The sequence below is a fragment of the Pleurodeles waltl genome, chromosome 2_1, assembly GCF_031143425.1.
Source record: "Pleurodeles waltl isolate 20211129_DDA chromosome 2_1, aPleWal1.hap1.20221129, whole genome shotgun sequence".
Classification (NCBI taxonomy): domain Eukaryota; kingdom Metazoa; phylum Chordata; class Amphibia; order Caudata; family Salamandridae; genus Pleurodeles; species Pleurodeles waltl.
The window spans coordinates 285,458,343-285,473,209 of NC_090438.1; the positions used below are offsets into that span (position 1 = coordinate 285,458,343).

At 39.5% G+C, this 14,867-nt stretch overlaps 1 protein-coding gene across 1 annotated transcript in view; it reads left to right on the plus strand.

Moving 5' to 3' along the window:
* MMGT1 (membrane magnesium transporter 1) overlaps positions 1-13,153 on the plus strand; it is an 84,688-nt gene extending 71,535 nt beyond the window's left edge. Inside the window, exon 4 of the mRNA XM_069212485.1 lies at positions 11,541-13,153. Within this exon, the coding sequence (XP_069068586.1) occupies positions 11,541-11,703 (163 nt within the window). The 3' untranslated portion in view covers positions 11,704-13,153. The remainder of the gene's footprint in view (positions 1-11,540) is intronic.
* The last annotated feature ends 1,714 nt before the right edge of the window (positions 13,154-14,867 follow it).

Consider the following 14,867-nt stretch of genomic DNA (forward strand, 5'->3'; position numbering starts at 1 on the left):
GTCTGCCCAAAGGGCTCATCTGGACCACTTTGAAGAGAAGGACTGCTGTCCTGCTGGCCTCTGACTTTGCTGCAAGGATTGTGCCTTCCCCAAAAGTGCTCTCCAAGGGCTTAGATTGAGCTTGCCTCCTGTTTTGAAGTCTCAGGACCAACAAAGACTTCACCAGCTTGCGTTTATGTAGTTTTCCATCTTCAGTGATGTCAGGAACGACTTCAGCGATGACCGCACTGACGTCGCAGCCTGCTCCCATTCCGTGGACATCGCTGCATGCAACAACCGTGGCCTGCAACGCCAGTCTGATGTTCGGCAATAAGAATAGGTAGTCATGGTAACAGCAATGCACTTCCCACAAGTGTCTGAGAGTAAGCGTAGATCAGTATATGGTGGTGCAATGTGGCCCAATTGTCTTACTACCAAAAGACAAAAAATGTATGTATCACAAGGATACACAACATGTCCACTCAATCAAGAAAACTTTGTATAGCATGGTAAGTAGATCGTTAAACATATGATAATGTTTGAAAGCACACTTTTAGATACACAGTAAAACTGTAGCACAATATTGGTTCTTCTTCCTTGTAATCTTCTTGGTTTATTTGTGTCCAAAAATGTGTACACAGTACATGCAGTGACATCTCGTATGAGGTCCAATAAACAGCCAACAGAGACCCAGTAAAATTCTTTGAAATCATGTATCTGTGTAGGCGCAGGAAGGCGGTGTGATGGCTCAAATTACGACTCGAACTCCAAGGTATTTAGGGGGAACCTGATTGTACATATCAAATGAACAAACATGTCCCGTAGGTTTTAAAATATGCCTCTAACTATTAAAAAGATCTGTGTGTGTAACTCAAAAGTGAAAGAAATTTCTTACTTCGAAACTGTGATTATACAGGCCCAAAACTTGTGAAGCTTGAAATACGTCTGTGCCTTGCTGAAGGAAACTCCGGCATACACAAGTCTGGCGTAGTTCTGGAATGCAGCTGTTCATTAGGGGCTGCAGCGCAATGCTCACGTGTGTGAGGTGGCCACAGTATCTATGTAAGTGCAGTAAGGCGTAATTGCTCAATTCCCGACGCAGACCCCAAGATATTTAGGGGGAACCTGGGTTGTACACATCAAGTAAACAAAGATGTCCCATAAGTTTTGAAATATGCCTCTAGCTATTAAAAAGAACTATGAGTATAACTCAAAAGTGAGAGAAATTTCTTACTACGAAACTGTGTTTATACAGGTACATAACTTGCAGAGCCTGAAATACGCCTGTGCTTTGCTAAAGGAAACTCCGGCATACACAAATCCGGCGTGGTTCTGGAATGCAGCTGCTCATTAGAGGCTGCGACGCTCATGTATGTGCAGTGGCCATATTTAAATGCTCTGCGGTTCTAAAGGACTCTAACCAAGCGAAGGGGAGCTGCTCCTATCTATCACTGGCCCGTATTGGTTGGCGGACATATTTGACAAGTCTGTGGGAAAGTTATCACTTCATGAAAAATGTGTACATAGTTAAGACACTGGGAAAATGAGAGCAAATCCAATGGTTGCGTATGTTGGCCAACACATTTAAACAAGGGTCACGGAAGGCGCTTGCGGAAAGTAACTCCTCTTGTGAGGCGCCAACCAGCTCTGACAGGCGGTCGTATCCAACCAAGCATTAAACACTAAAAATGAAAGAAGACCAGAAAGGGACCTACAGTTATAAGAAATGGACAAGGTTATGGTGCTGGAAGTGAGTGTAAGCCTCATCGGTAATTACACTATCTCAGCATTTATAATGTCAGCCCTATTTGGCTAAGCGTTTACCCATTAGAATGTGAGAACTTCAGTTGGATACCATGATGGTATTTGGGGAACGAGTGTTGACCTCACCAGTATTGACACTGACAGATCATTTATGTAACTATTAGAGACACCCTGCCAATTCAGCAGAGAATATTAAAACTAACATCAGACAAACCCAATAGGGTATTTAGCATATATAACCACTAAGAACATGTATGTATCTGAAGTGATATTCAGGGTTATATCAAGCCTAACCCATTCAGGCGATTAGGAAATATATACATAACATGGACATTTGCAAAGAAATCAAACAGTATATCAGAACAACCCTATAGGGTAATGGAAATGTGTGAACAACCCAGGCCATTTGCATATCTATAGCATTAAGATGTTTAACATTGTATCAGGGACCATATTTAATTTCAATCATTCAACCCGTATCTGGCTGTACCATATTTTGCAATTAATCTGGCTTCCATTTTATCTAGAATGGATGTTACCCTCATTCCTTGGTTCTGTACAATTTCTTTGAATATGAAGAAACTGGCCATACAGTAAATTCTCCTTCAGGGTGCGGGGATGACTGCTGGAAAAATGAGTGTGTTCCTATCTGTAGGTTTTGTGTATTAGTTCACTTCAATATGTCCCTCCCTTGACTGTATCCAAAGGTCCAGAAAGTTGATAAGTCTGGAATCACTGTTCATGGTAAACCTAAAATCGGGTGTTGATTGAGCCACAAGTGGAAGGTGGAGAGTAACTCCTTATCACCTTCCCATATCACAAAGATGTCATCAGTGTATCTGAGCCATTGTGACATTTATTCAGAACGGGTTGTTATCATAAGTCCACCGCCTCTCAACACAATCCATGAATAAATTAGCAATATCTGGGGCAAAGCTACAACTCATCGCTGCGCCTTTTATTTGTGGATATAAATCATCCCCAAAAGTAAAGAAATTACTTTTGAGACAAGGTGAAGCGAGGGTCAAAATAAATGATATGGAAACCTTGTGTGGTAGCGTCCTGGACTCCAAAAAAAAGTTCTCATTACTTCCAGGACCTCATCTTGTGGAATGTTAGTATAAAGAGCTTCAATATCTAGTATTTTTGTTTGCTCAATAAAATGAGTCCCTTTAAGTTTATTTATCATGTCCATGGAGTCACGTACGTAAGCCAGAGTGCTCAACACAAATGGTTTTAAGAAAGTATCCACGTATTGGGGGAGTGGTTCTAGAATCTATCCACGTGCCGAGATTATAGGTCTACCTGGTGGATTGTTGAGATCTTTATGGATCTTGGGTAGAATGTATAACCTAGGTGTATGTTTATCACTCTGATTGAGGAAGTCAAACTCCTTTTTACATAGCCAACCACTCAATAATGCCTCATTTGTAGCCTTGCTAATGATACCTTGTAAACATTCTGTAGGGTCTTCTGGAATAGACCGGTAATGATCGTGATTACTGAGTTGTCTTAGTACCTTGTTTTCATACCTAGTCTTGTCCCACACTACGATCACACCTCTTATCAGCTGGTTTGATAATGATGTAATTGTGGGACAATGTCTGTATAACTGTCAATTCATTCAGAGTACAGTTATGTTTAAAGAAAGAAATGTTGTTTAGTAGGTCAAGTTCTCTCAAGACCATGTCTTCAAAAATGTGTACTTCCTGTGGCAGAGTACTCTTATCTGGACAAAATGTGGATTTTAATTTTAGTCCACTAAAATTTTCTTCTACTGATGCGGTGTCTATAATACTAGTCCGCTCAGCAAAAAACAGTGCAGCGTCCAATTTTACGAACAATTTTAAAAATTTCTGTTTTTATATCACATGGGTCTTGGATTTTAGCAGGAACAACGGACAAACCTTTACTCGATATTTGACTCAGCTTCTGAGAGCATATGACTCAAATTATAGATAGGAACAATGTCCTTCCCTTGGTTTGGCTTATTTACCATTTGAACGTTCTCCTCCTTGTGCGGAACTCCCCCTGTTCTTGATAATGGCCCATTCCTTGTTCCTGATAGTGGGCTCTTCCTAGACCCTCTGTTGAAAAAAGGTTGGGCTCCTGAATATTGAAATTTTGGAGTGGATTGTACAGAGGGTTCTTGTTCTGAACCGGAGGAGGTATCTGAAAATGTAATAATCTCCTTCATGATCTAGTTTGTTGTTGTAAATTCAAATTACTTGTATTATTGAATTTGTAAAAGTCTGCTTTGAGGAAGGGATAAACTTCCTATATTTAAAAATTGTTTCTCTCTCGCAGTTTTTGTAGTTTTTTGGTTCACTGTACGAATCTTAAATTCGGCTATAACTTTACCTACGGACTCTAAAGTTGTTGCACAGCCTGAATTGTTTGATCCTGTGCAATTTCTTGTTCTAAAGATTTTATTTCTTTCAATTCAGACTCACTGATTCATAAAGCGGTCTCTATAGAGAGAGCCAACCAATCTTGGCTGCGTTTTGTAACAACACCACTAAACTGTGACAAATGTGTTTTATCAAAAACAAAAATAATCGGGATATTTTTTACTTGAAGACCTACAGGGATAGTGTTGTTCTTCAAATGTTTCAGAAGAACCTGTGCCTGAAGCTGGCTTTTTATGTTCTTCTTTAGTTGCTTCAATTTCTCTACTTTATGGACATTTGAGGTGATGTGGCACTTGTTCTCTGCTTAGAAGGGACAGGTGTTCCAATAGTCTATTTGTGCTTCCGTATAGTTTACAGTATTTGTTCCGACATATCGTAAATAGTTTTATTTAATTTTAGGAGTCTGAAGATCGACAGAGTGGGACAATCCTTACTTGATTCTATAACACCTGAAACAATAAGCTTGTTTATAATCAATCCCCTGCATCTAAAAAGATGCAAACCCACAAATATCCATAACCATGGGGGAAGGCCTAGGTAACCCCACTATACCTGGGCTATCTAACAATACTAAAAAATAAGTGGTATAGATTAGGGAAAGATACACAAATATTATAAATCACAGTGAAGACCTTAATAAATAAGAAGCAAGCACATGAGTAACCATAAAGCCAGTCAATTATAAGCAATGTTAAGCAATGGGCGGGCTCTATGCCCACTCCCCGCATTAGACTGCACATGCACTGTTTAGTAGGCGAGACCGAAAAAGGTGGTGCTCTTCTACTGGAAAGGGCCAACTCAACTCTTCTAGCTTCCTTTTGCCACCCTATTAATCTTCTTTCAGTGGTCTTGCAGGTGTATGCGGTCACACAACTTAACTTCCTCAAAGCCTGCAGTATATTAGCAGATTCTCAGTTTAGTTTCTTTCCAAACCGGACTGCTGAACTTGCCTTTCTAGCTGCTTTGGATGGCCTTCGCTTATTAGCAAATGAAAACACTCAAAATGCCTTAATTTCACTGATCTCTCCACCACATTTGATGGGTTTGCTGTGAGATTTGTAAATCCATTAAGCATTAATCTTTAAGCAACACAAATGGGAGATAAAACACATGTACTCCAGACATTCTTTCAAAAGTGGGCCACACCACTGAGCTAGTTTGTCAACAAACAAGAAGTGAATGTCATGGTTACAAGTCCCAGTTAACACTCCCACAGTCCTAAGATAATGCATTAGTTGAGGACAACCCACCTCCCTGCCCCCGTATTCTCCACCCACTCACTCTGCCTAAAACCAAAAATAGCATTCTGCCATATCTCAATATTTCATTCACAAAATTTGGAAGTCCCAGAGGACAGTGATAATAGTTGCATCCTCTTGGGCACAGTGAACACTCTAATTATGGGCCATATGTACGAACACATTTTCCCATTGACACAGAATGGGAAAAACCCTTTGCTACATCTGACCCTAAGTCTTCTAAAAGTGAACTCATTCATAAATAACTGCATCTACTAGACTTGCCTAGTAGGTGGCAGGGTCACTTCTTGCATCCTGAACAAAGAGCATTCAGACTAGTAATTAGCTATTTAAATCCTTGAATTCTCATTCTTATAGTTAAGTGTATAGACAGTCACTTGCTGTTAAAGGCATGTTAAGCAGCTAAATAGAAATCATTTACTTACAACTGTGTAGATACATAAGCCAATTGAAGCTGTCGTAGAACATTGTATTAAGTAACAATAGTTCAGAAAACAGGATTGCCTTAATACAGGTACATTTAGAATACATGCCATTAAGGCCTTCCTCGAAGGTCTAAATAGTTACTCCACATAGGGCCCATCCAGCACCTAAACATATTTCTTACATCTTTGTGTTCTAATGAGAACGTTTTTCAAATATTGCATTCAAGTACACTGCAAACATTAATATGGAAAGTAATATTTTAGTGACAACACTGCATTGTTTCAAGCATCGTCAGTGAGCCATGGCGTTTTTTTCTTACGTGTGTGTGTGTGTGTGTGTGTGTGTGTGTGTGTGCGTGTGCGTGCATATTTTTTTTTTTTTTTTACCAAAAGTAGTCTCACTTTTTTTTTTTAAATATATATCAATCGGTTTACATTGTTCCTCAGACCCACAAATGGGGTCAAATGAATGATACGTGTACCACAGGTTTGAAGAGCTCTAATGTGCTACAGTGCCCTATATATCAGCAATATAAACCAGTTAATTGTTTTACCACCATATCTGGTGAAAGTCATCTCTAGAGCGTTCATTGCCCATGCAGGCTTGTTAGATGTATTTAGACGTGTTGCGTAAGAATGAAGTGTACCCTGGAAGATACACCATAGGTAAATTGCAACACTGCTGTTTGCAAATACGCCCAGTTCAATGAGGTTCTACATTTTATGCTACTAATAAAACATGAAATAGTGAAGACCAACTTCATAGGCACTAGGGTATAATTGGAATTTAATTCAGTTGTTGATGGCTTTCTGGAGTTAGTGTTCTTTTGTAACTGTTCAATTCCATTGTTTCTCTTCCAATAAATGTGCATGTGTCTTAAGTGTTGGGCAATATGAAACAACATTGAGTACATGGACCATAAGGCTTGTGGGAAAGGACAGAAGACCCTAGGTCATTAAAAGTACATTGACATTGGATAGAGCCTTGACCTTTTTTAGTTTGTTGTTGGGGTGGCAAGGGCATGTTATTAGTAGAATGGATGGTGTGCACATCTATTCATAGATGTGAGGGACAGGAGGAGCAGACAACTACTAAAACTCTTTAAAGTAATTTACTTCTTTACTTTGTACTTTTTGCCTCCTACCAGCCTGTTCCTCATTACCACTGCTTTGCCTTTGCTACTGATTCAAAAGCCTTCCGTTCTACCAATTCTGCTTCATTTATGCCAAATCAAGCCAGCTTTGCTTTTGCTGTCTATTAGATTATGCCTTACCACTTCTAACTTTCTCCAGCTCTGCCATTTGTTACTTTACACTGTGTTTTTTTGATTCTGTCAATTATGTTGTGCACTCATCTGCTTTCTGCACTCCTTTGTACTACTTTGTTTCCCATCAATCTGCCTTTCATGTTTCCTCCTGTGTCTATTCATTCTTTGTATCTGATCCAGATCACTTGGCTAGCTTCCACTCCTAAACTGAATGGGTCACTGGACCTTCTTAATAGTCTTACTCTCCCTCCTCTACCATCAGATCTTACTGTTTCCTCTCCTCCTCTAGTGAAGCAGTAGTAAGGACTCAATTTGCAGCACAAAATCTCTTCTAGATACACATGCTTTGCACATTTAGGGACTGGGGGTTGACATAAGTGGAGCCCTTGTATGATGTCTGCTGTAATCTCACAATGCCACTGCTAGGTTATATATTTTTTTTCCCCCACTGTTTGGTACGGAGGTACATAGACCAATTCGAAGATAGTCTTCAATATCACAAAGAAGAGCCGGAAGGCACTTGCAGATCGTCAGAGTCGATGCTGGAGAGAAGATTTTTGGGGGGTTTCGTTGGGGAAAGTTTGTGTAGTCTGAGAATAACAAATCCAAGTGGAATCCCTGTGGTTTCCTGACACAATTTTAGAGCATTAGCATGATCTTCAAATTCTGCTCAAACTGCCGCTGATTGTTGACCCTGAACGACGAACACCCAGTCTGGTTTGCCTCCGTAGATACCATCAGTTAGGGTAATTGCTTCCTATACTGGTTTTTAAAGTCAAAAATCCCTGTAACACTTTGACAAAATCCTTCGAGCACATTGGATTTCAGCAGATGTGGTGGGTTGTCTGAGTTGGAAAATCAGCATGAGGAGTGCTTTATCGATAGAGATAGAGGGAATGTCTCTCTCCGACAAGGATGTTGAGGCCGAAGAAGTTTAGGGGAAACATAAAGACAGACGTCAAAGACACAATGGAGGTCATAGAAAGTGACTATAAACCTACAGTGTCCCTTGTCTGTAAACTCTCCAAGGGGTACACACAAGACACTCAAGATACTGCTTAGAGCTCTGAAGCAAAAGCCCTCAAGCGAAACGACACCACAGAAAATAAAGATGCACAAAAATACAGCAGTTAAAGGAGCTCAAGACTTCAAAGCGAAAGAAAAGTGTTGGTAAGGAGGCACTGAAGGACATATTCTCTACATAGTATTACGATCAGGGACCAAGTAGGGACAGGCGATTTTCAAAGGAAAGTCCCTAGTGAACAGTAAAACTTCTAACATGATTGAAGTTGAGAGGAAGAAGAGGGCTTTGGAGGCTAAAATAGAGGGTCTAACCCGGAGAAAGAAAGCTGTTGAGAAAAGCATACCTTCACATAAACAATCAAAGGGCTAGGGATTAAAAGACAACATTGACTACAGAATAGAAACCAGAACAGGAAATTAAACATGACAGACTTGGGGGTGTTGGTGTTGGGTTGGGGAAATCTTTAACTCACTCAAGTAGACTCCGAGAACATGGGGTTTCACATGTCAGAGGGAGAAAATTTGTCGGAAGATATCAAGGCAGACAACAAAAGAGGAGACAGACACATACTCTGTGAGGCCATCTCCCCAGATTGCATCACAGTGTACCAAGGGTTAGTTGAAAAGGAGACTCCATTCAGTTCTTAACTATGCTACTAAGTACAGAACAGCAGGTTAGAGATTTTTTAATATATATATATTCACCCACGTTAGATGTTTGAATATATATATCTCACCCGCCATGGATCCAAAATATATTCGGGGACCTGTTGAGGCGACAAGGACCATGTCACCAGCATCCATAGGTCTCTGTCTGCTAAAGAAAGCAAGAGACTAGAAGAAGTTAAAAGTAAAATCTAATAGCAGCAGCCAAAGAATGGCACATAGCCAATTATAATGGCCTTGTAAATAGTCATTCACATCACTATTGGGATGACATTGAAGAAGAGCTCATGACATCATCTCAAGAATACCTGAAAAGAGCAAAACAATCTTTTGGGGGTGGTTGAAGGGGGGAGGGCTCTGCAAATTCCTGTCTTTAATTCTGCTTTAGACAACTGGGGGTAAACCGCAAGTCACTCTATTTCCAAATGAAAGAATCACAAATGCTAGTCCGTTTCATCAAGCCACTACCCCCACAATCTGTAATGCTCTGCCGATCAGTTGATATGGGATATTTGTGTACCCTTTTCTCCCAATACCATTGATTTAAACAATTCTAGAAAAGTTCACAATATCCAACCTCACAATGATCCTGATATGACCATGTTAGCCATGGCAGCCTTGGTTCTCACACCTTCTACAACTTTCAAAGCTTCATGTTAAAAATGTTAATACACAAGGACACCCTAACAAGTTAGTAGGGAATGGTATTTCACCCAAACCCGGGGGAAATCTATAGTTGAGGATGTGGCTCCTGAATTAGCAACCTTTCCAGAATTTACTGTTGCCCAAAGTAAAATGAACTATTACAAGAGGCAAGGAGACCATCCACTAGGAAATGTTTTCTATTTAAATGGAACAGATATCTAACGTTGTTAAGACAACAGATTGATAACAGCAGGATTGATGATGGAATCCTTTGAGGCCTTAAGTACTGTTTCTAGAGGCCTTTACATCATTAGGGATGGTTAGTGAGTATCAGGCAATTGCGGTGCAAGAACCCTTTGCATTGTTACACAAAGACAAGATAGTTATGAGGTCTGACCCAAATAAAAAAAAATTAAAAAAGTCCTATCACCTTTTCACATGAATCAAACTATTACAATACAGTCATTGTTCCAGAAACTATCAAACACAGCTGAGAGCCCTGCACACATTAGATATCAGAAGGCCGGCTATGTACTTCATACAAGCTACTGAAGACGTCAGAAAAAACAATAATTTCTTTATAGGACGTCTTACACAGGCCCCCAGGGGATGGTTGTTGCAAAGAACCTTATTGCTAGATGGATTGCTTATTGGATTGTTATTCTGTAGCTAATGCGTCCTTAAGCGACAAACTAAGGGTGAATTCCTAAAGGAAAAAATTAGCTACTATTGTATTTATGGCTGTGTCCAAGCAAATTTGCAGAGAAGCTACATGGTCCTAGGAACATAGTCACAAAAACCTTACTACGTAGATATAGACTTTCAGAAAAAGGTCGCAGTAGGTCAAGCATTACTACAAAAAAAAAATCCCCCAACCCCCCTCCCCCAGGGAGGTAACACTGCTACATAATCCATGCAACACATGTGAATGTAGAAGAGACTTCATGCTGCAAAGAAAAAAGTATCAATTATGGTTTTGAAGCTTGAAACACTTCTAGATTCGTACACACCACCCTCCTGCCTCCCCATTTGTGGAGGTTCACTGAGAAAATAAATGGAAAACGTCTAATATGGCGAACACCTACCTGGACATTTTGGGGTGATGGCCTGTCTCATACAAGGGCTCCCCTTATGTCGGCCTCCCCCACTCACTAACCTAGGAAAGTTTTACTAAACAAGGCACCTGTTATCCCAACCACTAGATCGCAGAATTGAGAAAAATATATTTAAGCTGCAAAACTATAATTACATGTAACTGGTTTCAAAAAATAATTTTTAGAAAAACCACTACTTGTATGATGACCCTCACTGGGAACCAGCAGCATGAATGACTGCAGGATTATAAATCGAACTCTTCACTCCTCCTATGCCACAGTAGAGGAAAACAAAAGTTCTTTACCTCTTTTATGATATCCATGATATAGCAGAGAATTCCAAGACATGTCAGCCATGTACTCAGGAAAGCCCGCCTGCAGAGTGCTGGCTTTTTCCTCCATTAGAGAGCATGGCTCTTGGCTAAGAGGGCAAGGGAATCTTCAGAGGGTAGTAGGGGTCCAGGTGTTCTTTTAAATAATGTTTGGAGAAGTTGGGTGGAAGAAAAACTTTTTTTTTTTTTTTAATGTTTGACTCTGGGAGGAGAAAGTAATGTTGAAGTTAATGTTCCATGATGCCTGATTTTTCATAGTTTTGTGTGTTTCGGGGGGGGAGGGAATGTCCAGAGGTAGGTACAGGAAACCGCAAGTAACACAAGGCAGGGGCTGAGGCATGTGAGGCCGTGTTTTGTATTACTTCTCTAAGCCAGCATAACTGTTGAAAGCTAGCTGGTACAGATGATTTGGGATAAAAATTCTTTACTGTAACAGTAAATTACATCTCTGGCTTCTGAGTGACGATTTAGACAACTTGAGCTTCATTTTTGTTGACGTGTAGATGTCACTCCTAATCCTTCTGTTAAAAACCCCCTGTTTTTCACTGTTATCTAGCTATAATTCAGTATAGTCACTGCCTTTTCTATTGCACAATAGTATTCGTCTGTAAAGCTTAATAGTTTACTATATTGGGTTTTGCTGTCTCTAAATCTGTTTTCTTCATCCTTCATAGAACATTTGATACATTGCGGAATCATCCGTCCTTTTATGTATTTAATCATCGTGGTAGAGTTTTGTTCCAGCCCCCAGATTTGGAGGATTCTATTTCAAGCCAAGCTACTTTTTCACCCAACTCATCACTGAAGTTACGAAAACTTGAACCTTTGCGCCGTTAAGATTTTTACAGAAGATAATAGGAAAGGACTTGGTGAAAACCTTGCAGTTTGAGATGTAAACACTTTTTTATTTTTCTGGAACAGTATTTATATTGATCTTCCAGACTTTATAACAAAAATAAATGACTAAGGACCTTCTTTGTACACTGTTAATGAAAAATGACTGAATTGTAAAAAAACAAAAACAAAAAAGGCAATGCAGTGTAACTTATTGATACAATTATGCTGTGAAATTGTATTTGTTCTTTCTTACATTAAACAATGTTGCAGTTGACCACTTAAGTTAAACATTTTTGTTTAAAAAAAAAAATATATATATAGCTACCTTTATGGAAATTAATTTTCTCAGGGTGTATGGGGAACCCTTTTCTTGTAATGTTATTGGCTTTGTTGGCCTGCATTGGTTTTGGGACTTGTTGCTCATTGCTTTAACTAGAATAGCTGAACACTTCAGCTATATTAAAGATTGTCATTGCCTTGTGAAGTGCTACTGAGTAGTACTATTCGTTTTCAAGTCTTTGAAGAGCGTTAAATTAAACATTTCATTAATTTACAGCCTAGGCACTTATTTTTTTTCTGTCCTACAATTGCTTGCATAATCACATGTATGGATTTTTTTCTTTGAAAACCAACACTAACCTCATTTGTCAGCTTTGATGTGAAAAGAACGAAGGCTGTTGGCTGCCTCCTTTTCTAAGGACTACTACCATGCCGGCAAATTATGCTGATTCACAACATGTCATTTTCCTTAACCAACGGGTTATACACATTTTAAGTGTTGTTTGGAAAACTGTACATTGGATATTCTGCTAGGCAATGTTTTGTTAGCAAGACTTTACTTTTTAGTCATATAAAGAGTAATACACGTGTGTTTTGTGTTCATCTTGATGACCTCTTTTGGGACATGATTGCAACTACTGCATACTATTCATTTAGGTCAGAATCGCACAATATAAGAAGTTTTAGTTGAATTTTCCATTTACTGGACTATTGAAGCTCTAACCTGCAAAACAGGTATTGATCCCAACACACTATACTTTTTCAGATAGGTCCAAACCGGACTAGGTGTTCCAGAGGAAAGCAAATGGATGTTAAGAGGTTTAATCCAGTATCACTATGTAAATGTAGCAGCAAACAGTTATTAATTTAAATATGTTCTACAATACATATTTGTATGTATTTATCTGTTGAAATACCATTTCTTTATCATTTGTATGTAGGACTTGCTTACAAGTTCTTTTTACAGCCACCTCACTCCAAATGGAGGACATTCTGAACAGGTATCCCTGATACTATACCAAACATTGTTTAATGTTGCCTGCATATAAATTTATCAGTTCCTTGGTTCGACCTTGTAGGTCTGCCCAGCATGTTGTAACTGATTTAAAAGTCTATTAACTTGTTTTTTTTTTTGTTTTTTTTAAATAAAAGAGCTGCTGAGAGAAAGCAATATTTGCATCTGATTTATATGCAACCAGAAGTTAAACTGGTCACTGTTAAACTTTCTCCTCTTGAGGTGGCTAGTAGGGCCTCTATAATTCTTCTCAATCACTTTTGTTAAAAACATTGGCCCAGTTTGATAAACCTACTCAAAATGTTCCAAAAGTGGAGATAATTTAAAGTATTGTGCAGTTTCGTTAGAGATAGAGAACAGTTATATCCCAGTGTCTGATTTTCTTATTTTATAAAGCTTACCGGTAAAAACGTCCAGGGTTTGTCCCAGGCAGGCATCTCTCATCCATTTCGCATCATATCTCAGAACAAACCTTCATAAGACTTAAACACAAAGGCAACATCTCAATAATTCTAGTCCCTGTTGACTGGCTTGAACCTGGTAGTTTTCCCTTGTCCTTGATGCAAGCATACAAACTTGAGAAGGGAAAACAGGTGGTGTTCCACAAGGAGTCTCTTCTGAACTTACCCAGAGTTTGTGTTTTGAAAGTAATGGTGATACAACAATACCGGTCAGACACATGCTTTTAGTCTGGTTCTTTTTTCTGTTTCACCAATACCATGAACACACAATAAATTTGAATTATTTTTTGCCTTCAGCCAATCTAGTGCAAAACCTGTATGAAACGTATGTAATGGAAGTAATTGTGACCTTTCCAACATGGCCGACGTAAAGGGCCAGCTGAGGCCAGAGATTACACCTCTACTGCACATGGAGGGAAACAGTGACTGCATGACTTCGTCACAAGGGCTGGCTGGAGGAGATGAAAACGAGAAAGAAGATGCCGAAAGCTCATATTAGGAAGTGGGCAGAGTGACATGGAGAATCCTGAATACCAAAGGAAGGCGGCATGGACATGGATCGTTGCCGCTGAGGAGGGCGGCAGCGGAGGTACTGACAATATGAGCAGAGAATGAGGGAGAAGCGGTCATCGACGTAGAGATGACGGCAGATGACTCCACCATGAGACCATTCTCAGCCCCAGCAACCCTCAGAAAAGAGATGCTGAGGTCCCTACAGCTGCGACCTGAGGTGAGGGCTGTGGCCACTAGCAAGTGCTGATTTGCATGCTGCAGGATTGGTGGTGATCTCACATGAGTGTTTGTTTCATCACTGGACTCACCAAAGGTGATATTGTTGGGTATAGTTTGGACAGGGAAAACAAATATGTAAGGCTTATTAAAGTAAACCAAAGGAGAGGAACATCCCTAACATGGAGTAGTAAGTTGGTGACTGGTGAAGAGTACCACTATAAGGAATCGAGCCAGTAGCTCGGCATCTCTTGTTTTCAGAGGATCTAATGGTGATGACAAGAAATGGCTGGGAGAAAGAGAAAATGTAGAGAGGAAGTGAATCCCCAAATAACCTAAAAAGAGCGAAGGAACTCTTTTGATGAACTTAACTGCGTTTATTCTACATATTTGTTATGAACTTCAGCAAAGCCTCACTAAAAGCAGCTGAATAAAATGTAAGATGCTCTCAGTACTGGCCTGTGCCGGTTTTATCTGAAACTTTTGCATTGTAATAATACTAAAATAAATGTAGTGATCATAAATGATCAAAGAGTATAAATAGTAGCACAACAATGTTTTTTTTGTTGTAATTTATTTTTTTAACACATCAAAATAAACAGTGCAGTAGCAGTGGAAATATAGTGACAGTCTGCATACAATGTACACTATTTTACACATCCTGTTAAAGCAAGATAGTC